Consider the following 16,539-nt stretch of genomic DNA (forward strand, 5'->3'; position numbering starts at 1 on the left):
GGTCCGTGTACCTGAGAAAATACTTCAATATTTACACTACGGTATGAATCATCGTACTCTTATGTAAATAGCGATAAATGTAATACAAGATCATGCGCAATCAATTCACACTTGGAACGTTCTTAGGATACCACTTATATACATATACCGCATTATAATATATATATATATATATACATATATATAAAGTGAAAGTGCAACGCGAATGAATTGACTTGAACTTAACATACATACATAACGCAGAGAAACTCAGAGAACCATTTAACCTTAAACTTGCCATTCTATCGAGTCCTTGCCTTTCCGTTTGCTATTATAATTTTTATATATTATACTATTAAAAAATGCAATTAATTCGGTTTTTTTAACAATGCATATACATTCAAAGCACCCTTAAAACAGTAGTTGCAGAACGTAGTGGGCGGCCACGTTCCCGACGGCTGATTTACATTTAATATCAACAAAACTTATTTTTATCGACGACTATCTATATCGTTTCGCTCGCGGTAGCAAGTATCTAAGTGTCCGACTGTTCCGCTCTCTTCGCGGAAGTTATCTTTGAATATCGATTGCTTACGAGGAAATTGCTGTGCCACGTTACACTATTCGTTCTGTGCTTCGATCTTTACGATGTTATCTATACACCGTTATTGAAACAGGGAAAACGATTCACGACGATTCTATCTCTCTAATGTGCAGATATTGGAGTTGAAAGATTACATGCGCACGATACATATCTCGCCTCGAATTATTTCATTCGAATGTGAATCATCCGCGTGCGTGCTGCGTGTAGAATCCGACGGCGAAACCGAGGAGACTATAATCGGATTACGATTTGCGGTCGGCTATGCTTTAATATCTATCCTAATTGTCACTTGGACACCGAGTTTGAATGTTTTTGAAGTTACCTGCGGTATCAAAGAAAATACACACGAAGCGCGCAGGACATTAATCACTATCGCGCATCTGTATGCGTTCGCCAGTGAAGGAGCAATTATTAAGCGAGCGGCGCGCGTTGTATTATGTGAAACTCTGAAATTGTAATTTTCACAATGCGAGGTCGCGCACGACCGCAACTGTGCGAGCGTATTATTCTTTCTCGTATTTAAATTGTGTGGTCAGCCACCAAGAAGGAGTTAACCGCTGCGACTCCGCGCCGGGTGTTCGGAGGAATTTACCGGCTTCGCTCGTTCCGAGAAAGTCGGCATTCTTGTGAAGTGAATCTGGAGCGTGTCGCGATTTGATAAGACGATACAGTCGACGTGAGGGCACGATGTGCCTTCTCAAAGAGATGCTAACCATACTGAGACTGTCAAAATATCGATATTATCGCGTTTCTAGAGTGCTTTATTAATATCGGTACTTTCAAAAGTCAGTACTTTAAAGGAATTTATTTTATTTTACTATATACGATAAAAGCAACACAATTAGTTTTATTAATATTAATCCTGTTATATTAATTAAATCCCGTAATTTTTGGATTTAACTATATACACGAAAAGCACACCAATTAGTTATATCAATATTAATCTTGTTACATTAATTAAATCACCGCCAGAGAACCAGAGAAACCAGTGTCATTTGCTCAACGCGTGTTGTGATACATTTCCACCAGATGCAGATATCGTACGATATATGAAGAAAATATAGAACTGTTGGAGCACCGAAATAGACAGTCAGATATTTTTTCACCGGCATCGGAAAAAATAAAAATAAAACTACTCGAAACAACAGCCAAGTCTCGAGTCACGAAGTATTGGAGAAACTATTTATATCGGCAAGAAGGGAAAATAGAGCGGCAATCTGTCCTATTGGACAGATCTCTCTTGGAATGCAGCAGTAGATATTCGACAATCGTTGTTATTATTATTATTATATGTATCCAGTGCTTTAAGAGTTTTTAAGGTAGGTCGAATAATCGAGCCGACGTTATTATTGATCTAATAATAACAACGTTTAAAATTTTGTTCTTATTTTTTTAACGTACGATATAAGATGCAGGCATTGTTACGAAAATCGAAATGTCGAATTTATGGAGTCAAAAGTATGAATCGATCACATTTGTGGAAAAAGAAATGTTCGTTTTTGGTACGATTAGGGTCAAAAAGTGCTTTGCGGTGTACGAAGTAACTGTGCGAAGGACTCCCAGATGGTTTCCACTTCATTCGAATAATGCTGAAGCGGCTCGTGATGGGGCATAAATCACAACGTCACCGCGGGTTGATCAATGGCCCCTTCTAAAAACGGGCGCAGTTCCCACCCACTCCATGCAATCCATAAATCGCGCGAATCAGCATCGTGCATCACATTTAATACAATTTTACAGCTTGGCTTCCCGGAAATCGCGTTTAACCGACAACGAAGCGTGCCGCGAGAACGGGTGACAATACGTACGCGCGTAATTGATATTGATACGCCGAACTCCCGCCGTCGTCGCCCGTATTGGGATAAATCCCCATAAAGTGTTTTTCGAAACAAAGCCATCAACCACCCACTAAGAATCCACGAATCCATGGAAATAGCCGGATGAAATCATTCTCACGCGCGACGTGCTGTGCATTCTACGCTGCGACGGCTTCTAACATATAAGTACGAATATAGGAGTGGGCGATGGAAAGCAATCCGAAACACCATTGACGCACGTATACTATTTGCGTGACTGATTTCACCTAAGGAAACCTAAACACAATAATTTCGAAAGCAAGCCTGGGCTCGTACAGCTCTCGTATCTCAGCTCTCAGCACGCAAGCGATTAGTATTACTTTATTTTCAATTCGACACCAATTGCTAACCTAAATGAATAGTGAATTAAAAGTCGAGAATCGTAAGTTGAGACTTGGCGTCGACAAATAATTGAAAGTCTAATATAAGATTGAAAACTGAAAAATTTAAAACGATCAAAGTTAAAAATTGATAAAGTTCAAATTTTTAATCTCGATCACTTAGTTCTGAAATGTAGCTTCTCTCAGTTTTTCAGTCTTACACAATTAGTTAGACTCTCAACTATCTGCTGTCAACGCCAAGTCTCTCAACTTTTGATTGCCGACTTTTAATACTCTATACTCAACTGGATACTGGTCGTATCATGTGCTTCCCATTAAGCACAGTAAAAGTCTTCATAGCGAACACGCACCGCAAAGGAGGATGAAGGAAAAGAAGAAACGAGATATCGCACGATTGGCGAATGGCTCCAATTAGCAAAACGCTTTCCCATCCTTAGAAATTTTCTTCTTCTCCGAAACGACGTTGCGAAAGCGTTTATGCGAGTTTATCGCGATTCTCGTTTCTCGGTGAATGAGATTGTTGCTCGCTGAGTCATACGTAGTAGAGCCACGCATTAGTTAGGTCACGAAAGAACGCGGCAGACGTTGTCGTCGGCTTTAAAGAACCGCCGCGGCGCGCGGTATCACTTGACACATGCCGCAAAAAGACGCCCTAAAAGACGCGCGAGAAACGCGCGAAGGTCTTCCGCGTAAAATTCGAAATTATTATATGGAACGATAGGCTCATCTCGTACACGTTTTTGCGAAGTCGAGAGAGTCCACTTAAATCCTCGAGTGTGCTCTTAGATAAAGAAATTATATTTCCCTTTTCTAAAACTACATTACTGCAGTATATATAAAGTGTAATATGCTTTTGTAAATAACTTATTTACCTGACTTGCTAATTTACGAAAGAGTATAATTATGATTTCAATCTTTGTAATAAGATAATTTTGCATATAAAGATATACCTATTTAGAAATTCCAACGCGTTTTTATTCGCTTTGTCTGTTTTAATCTAGATCTCAAATCGTAATATACATTAATAATTCACTTATAGATAAAAGGTATTTTTAAAAATCTTATAAATCGCGCAATCTGTCTCGGTTAAGATATGGATCTCTTAATACGATAATGTTAGTAATTATTCGCTTTACACAACATATATTGTACGTTTAATGGATTATTGCGCAATCATGTTCTGTGACTTGTATCACAAACTATAGCACGCTCTTTACTCGCGATATCGGGCCTTGAATATACTCAACCGACTATAAAAACGAGACGCGTAATTTTTGATAATGTATTCAACGCACGTTAAATGCAAATCTTTGCCACTAAGACAATGACGTTTTACTCATTCGGGATAAGACAAACAGATGCCATTACAAATATAAATTACATAGCATATGTATATACATATATGTATATCCTTTTAACTGCCGTTTTCATCAACTATAACGATAAATATTTTTCATTATTTTCAATTATTGCTTCCATAATTACTGTTACACCAATTATTCGTATCAATTCTACGCCAATCTGATAAATGACAAGCTTTCATCCAATTATATGTGCGATATATATGTGTGCGTGCAATAGCATCGATAAATAAGAAGGCTGCGGAGCAAAATGCATTCGAGAGACATCGGCGCCACGTAATGCAACTTTGCCTTCCGGCGAATCTCTGCCGAGTAATATGTGAGAATGCCAATTAAATTCCGCCGGCGATAAACGCGCTCTGCGCGTAATTCACAGGAGAGTGATTCCTCGCGCGTAAGGGCGGCGGAGATGCATCGCAGAGAAGATCGCAAAACCGGAATGACAACCACCGCGCGGAAAGTGCATGACTAGACCCGTGTATTCGTCGATAGTGACGTAACGAGAGAAACTGCGGAGGCCACACCCCGGCGATGCCGCACAGAGGCACGTGGTATTTCGTAAGCCTAACAGACTTTTGGGCAAGGCTGTCACAAGGCGGGTTACAATGCGTTCTTTACGGCGTTCATGTTTTCGCGAGAGACGTGTGTATCACACAATATGCTATACGGCGTAGAATGTGTATTATGAAATTCCTCCGTATATACGTTATCGTATATATAGATGGAAAAATTCCGCTACAACAGGGTTTAACTTTTGCAAGGCAACGTTTAGCATTTATGTAAAAACGTAGTAGGTCGTAAATAAACGTATACATCTACGATTCACTGAATTAAAAATATCGTGAATTTTCAAAAATTCCGGCGCCACAAGGCGCAAAAGCTAAAGATTAAAGATATACGATCAAGATGATGCTATAAAAATGCTTTGAAGCATTCGATTGACCAATCAGAACAAGAATTTTACAAATTGAATTTTACCAATCGGAAAATGCTTTAAAGCATTTGTAGCATCATCCTGACCGTACCTTAAGTTCACACGAAAAGAACGATGTTGTTAAAAGGTCTAAAAATTTTGCTAAATACAGATTTGAAAATAATTTGTTGGAGTGTTAAAACTGATAAGTATTGTAATAAAACATTTTGATATTCTAGTAATCATTTTGACTTTCGCACAAATATATTTAAAATATTTTGATTATTGAACAAAAATTATTTTCAGATCTGGATTCAGCAAAATTGTTTTTTCCGTGCGAAAATATAAAACATATTCGAAACTCCTCGAAACTTTTACAGGTGATGTTCGCAGTATAACCTGGATAACCGTGTACGGAAATATACCTACGGGCGGCTTCATAATTCCTAACGGACCGTTACAATATACAGTCCCCGGAACACATTGTCACCGCTAAATTCTACAAGGATTGAGTTAATTCCGAACCGATGCCCGCACCAATTCACCTGTATTCACACAAACTCAATTTGTAGTTGCGCGAAGTTGTAACGAGATTGTTCCGTACTTACACGGGGATAGAATTAGATTGAGCTCGGCGTATAGGATTTAGCTGGCATCAGGCACCGTTAACTGTTTAATGAGGAACTCGGTTACAGGAGAAGATATCCCATTACCTCCCCGTACGTACAGCCGCTCGGCCTTCGATAGTGCCCGAACGCCCGCTGGACATTTATTAACATTTTGCGCGACCGCGTGTGCACATCGGCGGAGATTCATCTTACGTAGTACGTGCAGCGCACACATGGAAACACATGTCCGCACCTCCGGGAATATTATAACGGTACCGCAGATAACAGATGCGGCTTCATAATTCGCGGCCGTAAACGAATTACACGCGCCGTCGCGAGGTCACGGATAATAATTCGCGCGAGCGTAAATTTATCGCCGAATTGTTTGGCGCGGGGGAAAAAAAAACGCGCGGATGTTCATATATGTTTGTCATTTAAATGAAAACGACACACGAGCTTCTGCGTCGTTTTCGCCGAGTTTTTAATAACGGCACGATTTAATTCGACATTTTATGACACTCGTGTTAAGAGCCACTTAACACATAGTAAACATTTTCGAGATTTCCTCAGGTTGCGACACGATCACTTAACGTTTACGAGAACTATCCACGCGATTCCGGCGTATTTTATCGTTCTGTAATATATGTCAATGGAATTCGCCTTTTTTTTTATTACTTTTCCATGTTTACTCGCGCGGCTAGTATTTGAGTGACAAGACGTGATAGGTTGATATTTAGCGAACACACATCAGAAACCTGTTTAGTTGATTCAATAACTCGGTTAAGCTAATTGTCACCTATTATATATGCTCACTTTATAGACTGCGAACATTCGCGATGCACGTTATTAGACGGAGTATTCAATGCTAATTACGTTTTTATTTTGTCTTGTCCTCATTGTTATTAATAAAACAGCTAGGTCAGCGCTCCCTCTACAGTCTTTTACAAAATTCTTAAATATTTAGAAGTAATCGACTTTCCGACAAACACTTGCTTTTGATGTCGAGAACTGCCGCCGTTTACCGGCTGCTCCTCTTTCTGCTCATTAGCGGGCGTAGAGTTCGCGACGGAGGAAGGTTCTTGAACCGCGGTTAATTGTTGTGGGAACTACGGCACGCCGCGGGGTGTTTCCGGATGGAAAGACGCGGAGGTCGCGGCATTTTCACGCGACACCATTCATTCGCGCTTTCTTGTGCCGAGGCGCAGATATTAATTCCGCGGCGCCTCTCGCGGCGCGCCGACCGCGGCCCGTCACTGGGCGCGCGGATCATTATGGTCGTTTTATTACGCGAGGCGCGTGGGATCGTTTCCTCCTCCGTGCGATCGGTATCTCTCCGGCAAATGATCGCGCGTTTATCGCGGCAGGATATCGCTCGCCGGCGAAATGCAGTCTGCGATCCTCCGGAGCGTAGCTGCCGCTGCCGCTGCCGAGAGTGGTACGATTGAAATTATCTCGCGCGATAAGAAGCTCCTCCAGATCCAAACAATGGTTGGCATCGTTTGTACGTCGCCGGGGCAAACTGTATAACGCGACTTAGCGAGACCGACCGCGTCGTCAAGTTAAGCGATTGAATTAAGAGTCTCTATTGCATTTCAACAAGATCTCAATTTTAGACGGGATGTATCGCCATGCAGGCACTGGATCGAAGCCAACCAACTTCCGTAATTTATCAGACAGCTCATGCATATACGCTCGTGTAAGATACAGGCGGAAATTTTGTACCGTTATAGCACGGCAAATTCAAAACCAAAATAACAGATAAATAGAGAGCGTGTAAAGTGTCATGTTTTAATAATCTCCTGTCGCGTCGCAAATACATCGTTAAATAGAATACGAGGAGTAACGTGGAATAATTTATGTAAACGTGAAAGATATTTGGGAACAGAGTATAGTAAAAGTTAATGAAACATGGAACACATCGAGAAGAGTGAATATAAATATCGAGACCTATTGAAAATCGATAGCCGAGTCATTAACGGGGAAAAGGACGGCGATATTGCGCCACGCGCAAAAGCAAAAGCAAAAGTCCGAGTCGATCGCTGCACGATATTTCGCCGGCGATCCGTCGCGCGATCGCAGCTCTCGGGATGATCCTCCCCGAAGTGCATTCCTCGCGCGTTCTCGTACCTGCGCAATCACGAGGAGTACCACGCGGCTATATAAATACTCGGTCCGCGGCTTCTAATCTGGCTGGATCACCGAGGGGGACACTCGGTCTACGTATATCCCTTGAAAGGAAATAAAACGCTCGGCGCGATAGCACCTATCCCGCGCAAATGTACACCGGAATGCGTGCGGCACATGTACGTATAGTGGCCGGCCGGTTGGCGCCACACATCGGCCAGTCGTGTATCGTATCGAGAAGTAACGCGTAATAAACGTAATATTATACACGGCAGGAAAGAGAGAAAAATAAGGCGCGGGCGCATTTACGGCGTGCCACGACGATGAATTATATCCCGCTCTTGTGCGTAATCGCGCACAATGAGAGTTGGCCGCGGTCGCGTCGCGAAAAATCGATGGGATTCGACCGCGATCCGCGATAGTACTCGGCCGGAATGGCGAACGGCAATTATTTAGCCCGCATCTCGGAGCACGCTCTCCTCCGATCGATCGAACAACCTCCGAGCGTATTAACGCACCGGTGCCGTGCACTCGTTGCCTTGTTGCACGGAAATACGCGAAGGTCGATATGTCAGTGTGTCACGTCGGGGCGACTGCGAATTTATCTCGACGCATTGCCACGCGAGAAAGTTATCTTGAAACTAATTTGGTCGTGAAAAAACAAGTGTACCTTTTTTTTTTACTACAGTTTAATAGGTCATAAAAAGATAATGCCACTTTGCAATAAAGTCTAATTGGTAGAAAAATAAAAATAAATAAATATCTTACCAAGCACGCTTATAATTTAAGCCATAAAAAGACAATGTCTCGCTCGCAATGAAGTCTAATTGGTAGAAAAATAAAAGTAAAAAAAAGGAATGCGCCAAATGAAATACGCGTGCAGTTTAAAACATGTGTATACCTTCGAGATTAAAATTGTCCCCGGAGACGTATCACGTGAAACGTGTTCGCGCCGTATATACCTACGCCTCGTCCCCTTGGCAGCCGAACAATTTTCTCGTATTGCGCCTCGCGAGACACGAAACGCTCCACGGCAATACGTTATTTCGGATGCTGGGCAGGCTGGAACCGTTGCCAGGAAAATAGTCACCCACGACTCACGTGGGAGAATCGATCGTTAACTCGTTGTAAGCGCGGATAGGTACATATGTACTTAGGAGTAGGACTCAGCTTGTTGAGGCGCGGGTCGCTCGAACATGCGCTCTCATATTTTCCTACGGCCCGTTTATTGAAATTGCTTTCCCAGAAGCGGGCTAAACTTAGGCGCCAATCGACAGCGTCATCAACGGCGCACAATTCAATTTCAGCTTATCGCGCTAGGCTAGCGAAGTAATTGCGCGGAGAGCGTAGAGAGAGAGACAGAGATCGTAATTCTCGCAAAGAGCGCGCAGGCCGAAACAGCCGACGCTTGGTTATTACGTGCATGATTTTAATTCGTCGGGGAAAAGATTTAATGTCTATAATGCGCGCCGATAGATCGCCCGATGATCATTAATGTCAGAAGTTGTTCTTTGCCGCGAATGGAAAATTTACAGCAATTTACACGCGTCCCTTCGTGCTTTTCTATCATTTTATGTACTAATGGGCTTTTAATCGTTTACTAGTAGTATCAATTGCTGGAAAACGATCCCTCCCGTAACATTCATCAATGGCGCGAGAGCCATAAACGCGCGCGCGTCCAAGACGTTGTGTTAATCGTCAACTCGCACGATGAATATACGTATCATCGCAAATTGTAATTGCAGATGACGTCATTATTTATGAATCGCGCGTGAAGGCGCGGCGTGGCTCTCAAAGCTGATCTTAAATTGAAGGATGAGAATTTTATCGTGAAAGAGCATCACCACGTACCTTTGTTAAAATACTTTTATCTGCACATCGTATTTCTTTTATCTTTCTTTAAATGTGTTGTTTTAAGACGATCTTGATAAATTGAAATTAGATAGTCGTATAAAAAATTTTCGCAATTATTTACGAAGATCCTATTGCAATTTTAAAATACGACTGATATCGTATAACCATTGTTAAGAATCTGTTTAATATCTTTATATCAGCAAAAATTATGTTTCTTTAAATGTTCGTTCATATAATATATCAAGAAATCACTCGTCTATTTGTCTTATATATTCTTCTATGTTTACTATATGAATTCTCTACGGGGTACTATTTATCGTACGGCAGTCCCGGTTCAACCCTTTATGGATCGACATTCATAAGATCGACTCGTTTGACCACACACATTCAGGCGTACTATTTGTTCAACCTGGTTGGGTGCCGCGTTTTACTTCCTCCAATCATTCGATTTGTCTTATTTCTGTTATATTTCTTAAAATTTGCTAAATCTTGATGGAAATCGATGGATTCCTTTTCAATTTGTTAAACTTAGATTTCTGCGAATGACAATTTCAATATATTAAAAACGTTTCTATGATTATTATATATAGAAATAGATTTGTTAATTATTAAAAAGAGATATTACACAGTATAATTCCATATTATACTTCAAATATAAATAAATGTCGCTACTCTCTGGGTAGATGAATAAATTGAGACAAACAAAATTGACGTTTATTTAAATAAGGATTGTCTAGTAATAAATACAATAGGACAGGCACATGATATAAAAGGTATATATACTACTATACTGTACACGTAAACAGATACACATTGTAATCACGCCGAAAGGAAGTGATCGACCCGACAGCCAAAAGGCAAAGCGGAAAACAGTCAGTCGGTCTTACGTTGTCGTTCCGGACACACGATTATGAGAATTATACGATGACACTGGAAATATACGCGATCAAGCAAATATCGCACGAGTTCTCTTCTTCTCAATCTTCCTACAATTGTTTCTTATCACGTTTTTTCCTAATATCTGGAAATATATTTTTAAATATGAAGTATTCGAATAGCTTTCTATACGTTTTTTTTTCAAATAATGTTAAATCCTAAAACACTCTTAATTTATATTTCGTCAGATATCTCCATTTTCGCAAACTCGTTTGTAGAGAGAGATGTGAACTTCGAGTTCATACTTCTCAATTCCATCTATAATATGATTATAAATTTCAAACCGTTCCATCGCGCAAATTGAACCTCAAACTGAATCTCAAGCTCTCTGTTCCTCTGCAATTCGCGACGCATTCGTCCGGAAGTTACGTATTATAGAAACGATAGCGCACTGTGAAACATATGCGCGATCACGGAAATCCGACAGTGCAGCGTATAACAGATTACCTTTCTCCGCGGTGACCCCCCTGTTCTTGAAATCTCCGCCGGTATATAAATTCTCTTCCGCGCAATCAATCTCTTCCGCCTTTTTCCCTCTTTCGTGTCTCGTGTTTGCGTGCTGGATCTCACAGATCAACGGACATAATAATCACCGAATCGAAACTGCGGGACCGATCGATACCGCCGAGAGTACTGCACTCGCGCTTTTCCGCGGGTCCGATCTTGATCTCGAGGAGCCGGCCACTTTCTCGCGCGCACGAAGAAGGTTCCCCGTCGCGAGATAACATCGATCGCGTGAGGAAGAGAGAGAGAGAAAGCGCGGAACGCGGGGGATTTTCTCTCCCCTTCTCACTCTCTCTCTATCCACGTGTGCGCCTACGTCTCTCACGAGCCTTAGCACCACGCACGTTATATAGGTATACCTCGCGAGCGTGCGACCGATCGCGCGCGAGCTTCGAAAAGCAATGCAAGCGCGAGCGACACGCCGGGCTCTCGTTCCTTCCTACGTTCTTACGTCGGGCTCCTGGCTCGTGCTCTCTGCCCGTCCCTCTCTCCCAGGGCTTTCCCTGTCCGTCTACCTCGTGGTCTCTCTTTTCCTCCTTCCCTCTCCACTGGACGGCGTGTACACTCGTTCTCGCCATCGTTCGTTCTCTCTCTCTGTCTCTCTCTCTCTCTCTGTTTCCCGTCGCTTCTTTCTCTCTTTTGATCTCCGATGCCGACGTTCACCATCCTCGTCGTTCATTCTCTCTCCGTCGCTCCATCGATGAGACACGACCATCCTCGTCCGATAGTCCCCGATCTCCCCGTTCGCACTCGCCTCTTGCTCCTACCAATTACAAATCTTTCAGCCTTTTTCACTTCTCCTCTTTCTCCAAATATGTGTTCTCCATCTCTCTCATGATTCGTCCTTGTCTTCAAATCAATGCCGCCACCGATTGCTCCAGTTTTAATTTAATCCGCTCATCTCCCGCAGCGGTTTACGAGCGGGGAATATACCGCACGTGATTTTCCGTCAGAAATTGAGTTCGTTGGGACAAGATAATATTTTGAAATGCTGATATTTTCTGATGATTAAAGAGAAAACATATATTCAATTTAAAATGTGAGAACTGCAAATAACTTTCCTAGAAAATTCATATCAATCTGAGATATCTCTCTTTCTCTGTAAATCGTTTCGAACGCACGATTAATTCATTAATACTCCGTTTGCTCTTTGGAACACATAATATGTACGCGTTCTGCCTTAGCAAAGAGCTCTTCTCTGTCCCTCTTTCGTACGGTCGTATTCATAATCGAGACAAGCTCGACAGTATGATTCATGAAGGTCACTTCACTTCTGAGGATGACCTCAAATCATTTCCAATTTCATAGTTCTGCGTATTTGCTTGATCAAGCTTGTGACATTTAGGATCTATTTGTCTTCTTCTTAGGTTGTATTCTACACAACAGACGCCACTGTGAAAGCGCGCACGCGCGCATTCTTGCGGTATTTTAAAAAGAACTGATATGAGAAAAAGACGATTTCAACGCGATACCTCGAAGGCCACCTTGAAAATCCACTACGCGATTATCTCAGCCTGTCTCGAGACTTACGCGCGTTACATCTAAGCTTATACTCTCTCTAAGTCCTGTACTGTGAACACCGCTTCTACTATCGACGTTCACTTGCTCTATCTCTGTCGTTCTTCTCGCCCCCCCCCCTCTCCCCCGTCCGCACAGTAAGAGCTTTTACCTACCGCACTCTACATCCGTTGCCTAGAGTCATGTCCGCCGGCTTCAAGATCACTTCGAGATCTCCTCGCTGCAACAGTCGCCACCTTCGATCAGACATCTCTGGCGTTCGCCTCTTATCCCTTCATCTTCTATTATTTTTAAGATCGAAACATCCGCCCGTGCATCTCGCCATCAAACGCTCACTCGTCAGTACCTCCCACGTCAGTAATCGCAATTAAATCCTTTTTTCCCTTGATGCACGTAATTCTTTTGTCGACGTACGCTTCAACAACTTGCGCGCGAGTAACGTTGACATCGCGATAATAATATTGAAATAAATAGCGACAGTGTATGTCTTTTTTAATCGCTTATAATCTTCTTATAGCAAAGCCTCTTTCTCTATTTGTTTCTCTCAGTCGCATGGCACTTTCAGGCCGTCCGCCATTCCTTTTCCAACGTGCGTGCAGCGATATGCGTTTCAACCGGTGCTCAGAAAGCACTTCTTTAACACCCACATGCCGATACGAACGCATGTGCTCTCACACGAGCAGATTTAACACTCTCATATCACGCCATGCAATATTACGTATATCGCCGGAGATTGGGCCCGGATACGGCCGTTCAACTAGCATGGGAGCAAGATACTAAGCAGCCACTTCCTCTTTCATGTTCGTACCGCTTGTAAACAGATCGTTAACGGCGAGGTACGCACTATTTTAGTAGAGATTCCGTTCTCGCAGTGGCAAAAAATTATTGATTAGCGAGAGCGGTAACTTACCGATATGGCCCAAAATGAATAAATCGATTTGAAATATCACGTTTACTTTTAACTCTATATATCGCGCAAACTATGACATAATAAGATGGATAAAACAGTCACACGGTATATCTAAATATAATAAAATTTAATCGTATTTTAAAGGGATATTTAAATGTAATTTATATTTTAACCACACGGAGAAAAAGTTGCTACGACAAAACGATAATGTTATTTTTCGCCCATCTATGCAAAGTGGTTAGAGAAATCATAATACTCTAACAAAGTGATTTATGTTTGCCTCAACATTATGAGGATAGCTGCTAATAATAATATTATATGTACATATATATATTATAAATTTTATTAATTATTGTGTGTGTATTATTTATTACAACATTATATTAATAATTTATAGAATATCTGATATAATTTGTAATTTTTTTTTCACGTTTAGTACTATTTATTAAAATTCAGATCAAAATTCAAGTATTACTTGATGTCAATTTTATTTTATGTATGGTAGCAATTTAACGGACAAAATGATAATTAATTACATACTTGAAATTTGTAATTAAAATTTTCTTTTTCACAACTGCAATTTATTATAGTTCAGAATCGCGAGTATAAATTTTAACTTGATAATTTTACTTTTTTTATGATTTTATATTATATATAATAATAAGAATAATTTAATAGGCAATAGAGAAAATGATAAATAATTAGATACGTAAAAAGCAATGGGAAGTACCTAAGATAGATTGATATGGAAAATATGGAAAATATAACAGGGATCTAATAAATATCATACGAATCCGATTCAACAAGCAACGTATGCACTTAAGTTCTCGCGTTTATGTCTTCTTCTATCGCATCAAGAAATTCCACGGTTATCTATAACGGGATACTCTGAGAGGCGTATGTCTCTTGCTATATCTTCTTTACTAATTCGATTAATGTGAAATAAAGTGACATTTACGATTAGTTTATTATAACGAAGAAATAATTGAATTAAAATCTCATTCTTGCATAATTAAATATTAAATTCACATCACATAATATCATAAAATTGAATGATAAGATAATTTTTGAATATTTTATAGAAAATAACATTTTAATCATAATAGATATGAAAGTAAATTATTTTGCCATTATTCAAATTGAAGGAATATAGCATTATCGGCAAGTGATACAAAAATATTACATTTAAATTGAGTTTTGGTTTGTTAATAAAGTTCTGCCTCGTGACATTTATTCTACAAATTGTATCGCCATTTAAATTCATTTCTCAGTTTATTTTATTTACACCTATTTGTCAAATAACGTTAAATAAAATATGTTTTGAACGTTAAAAATAATCATGCAATGCACTACAACGATAGGTATAAAATATATTTACAAATATATCTTTAAATACTTTAACAGATTCATAGCTATCTACATAATTTTTTACATTAAATGTGGCATTTTTCATTATAAAAATGAAAAATACATAATTGACAACGTGTTCAGATAATAAATGAGATTCTGCTCGTGTTTTAACTTATGCATAGAGCGAATTGCAATAATATACATTATGCTGGGCAGAAATTACGAATTGAACGGTGGCAATTACGAGGGAGATGATCATTGACAGGATGCTCGCACACTTAATTATTCCCTAACGACTCACGGAGCAATTATCTATTCCGATTGCAGGTGAGCGCATCTCGATATCCCGTCGTGGTGAAATTGGGCCACGCCCACGGCGGAACCGGCAAAGCCCGTGCGGAAACAAATCAGGAATTTCTAGATCTCGCTTCGTTGGCAGCTATGGCAAACACTTACTGCACGGCGGAACCCTACATCGACACCAAGTACGACGTGCACGTGCAGAAAATCGGGAACAATTACAAGGCTTTCATGTAAGTCATCAAAGTACACGGCAAAAGAGCATAACATTTTGTTCTTTACAGTGTTTTAGGGGATGCTTATGGCATCACCATCGAATTGAAGATTAATTTAATGTATGATAGTATTTCAATTTTAAGTTATAATTGCGTTCTCAAAGACCGACAGTAATTGACATGCAGTTAATGTTAGTTGAAATTTAAAAGATTTAAACATCAAAAATATTATTGGGCAACCAACTTTTAACTTTGGCCGAATTTGATTCTTTCCCGTTTACTTGTTGCATAACACTTTGAAAATTAAACATTCGGAAGAATTTAAATAATTCTATAAAATATCTCAAAACTTTCTTGAAAGAGCAAGTTTAAAAGCAACAACACACACTCTTTCGAATTTTTGGGTCAAATTTTTTCTGTCAAATTTAATTGATATCTCTCTAAAGGCGGAAAAGCATAAGCGGCAACTGGAAATCGAACACCGGATCAGCGATGTTGGAGCAACTTTCCGTGAGCGAGCGACATCGCACATGGGTCGACCACGTGGCGCAACTATTCGGAGGATTGGCTATCTGCGCGATTGAATTACTGGTGGGCAAGGACGGGCGGGAGCACATTATCGAGGTCAACGACAGCGCGCTATCCTTAATGGGCGACTCTCAGGAAGAGGATCGACGTCACATCGCGGATTTAGTCACATCGAAGATGCAGGTGCGTGTAAATGCGCGAGCGATTAAGCCATTGAGACCGATCGATCAATTAAAATGTACAACATCTGCAGGTTTACTGTCGACCTCCGAGCATGTTGACGAAGACTGCCTCGCGGGGCTCGATGTCGGGCTCTCAGGTCGGTAGTCCGGTGGAAGATAGAACCGCAGCTACAACCGCACCCTTGGGATCTCATGGAAGTATGGGTTCTATGGGTAGTATAGGGAGCTTAGGTTCTGTAGCTTCCACCGCACCGATAACAGCCGATCCAGTCACCGCCTCGGATAGTCATCATCAGTTGCAGCGACGCGATTCTCAAAGTATATACATATATATATATATATACTCATATCTTTTTGCAGCTTCTTGGAAATAAATGTGAACTCAATTCTCAGATGCAAAATAAACTTCAGCATAAATAACTAACAAATTTAGAGCTACTCTCTTAATTTTTTGGA

General features: G+C 40.6%; 1 protein-coding gene and 1 long non-coding RNA gene across 2 annotated transcripts in view; one reads left to right on the forward strand and one right to left on the reverse strand.

Moving 5' to 3' along the window:
* Positions 1 to 16,539, forward strand: part of LOC105452177 (synapsin) — a 46,325-nt gene that overhangs the window by 29,052 nt on the left and 734 nt on the right. Inside the window, exons 7-9 of the mRNA XM_011693070.1 lie at positions 15,186 to 15,391; positions 15,820 to 16,084; positions 16,155 to 16,401. Of these exons, the coding sequence (XP_011691372.1) occupies positions 15,186 to 15,391; positions 15,820 to 16,084; positions 16,155 to 16,401 (718 nt within the window). The remainder of the gene's footprint in view (positions 1 to 15,185; positions 15,392 to 15,819; positions 16,085 to 16,154; positions 16,402 to 16,539) is intronic.
* Positions 10,321 to 11,559, reverse strand: LOC105452154. The gene is made up of 2 exons (XR_974688.1): positions 11,024 to 11,559; positions 10,321 to 10,661 (listed from the first exon to the last, which is right to left on the reverse strand). It is a non-coding gene; the product is annotated as an uncharacterized LOC105452154 (long non-coding RNA).

The sequence above is a fragment of the Wasmannia auropunctata genome, unplaced genomic scaffold (assembly GCF_000956235.1).
Source record: "Wasmannia auropunctata unplaced genomic scaffold, wasmannia.A_1.0 LD336037.1, whole genome shotgun sequence".
Classification (NCBI taxonomy): domain Eukaryota; kingdom Metazoa; phylum Arthropoda; class Insecta; order Hymenoptera; family Formicidae; genus Wasmannia; species Wasmannia auropunctata.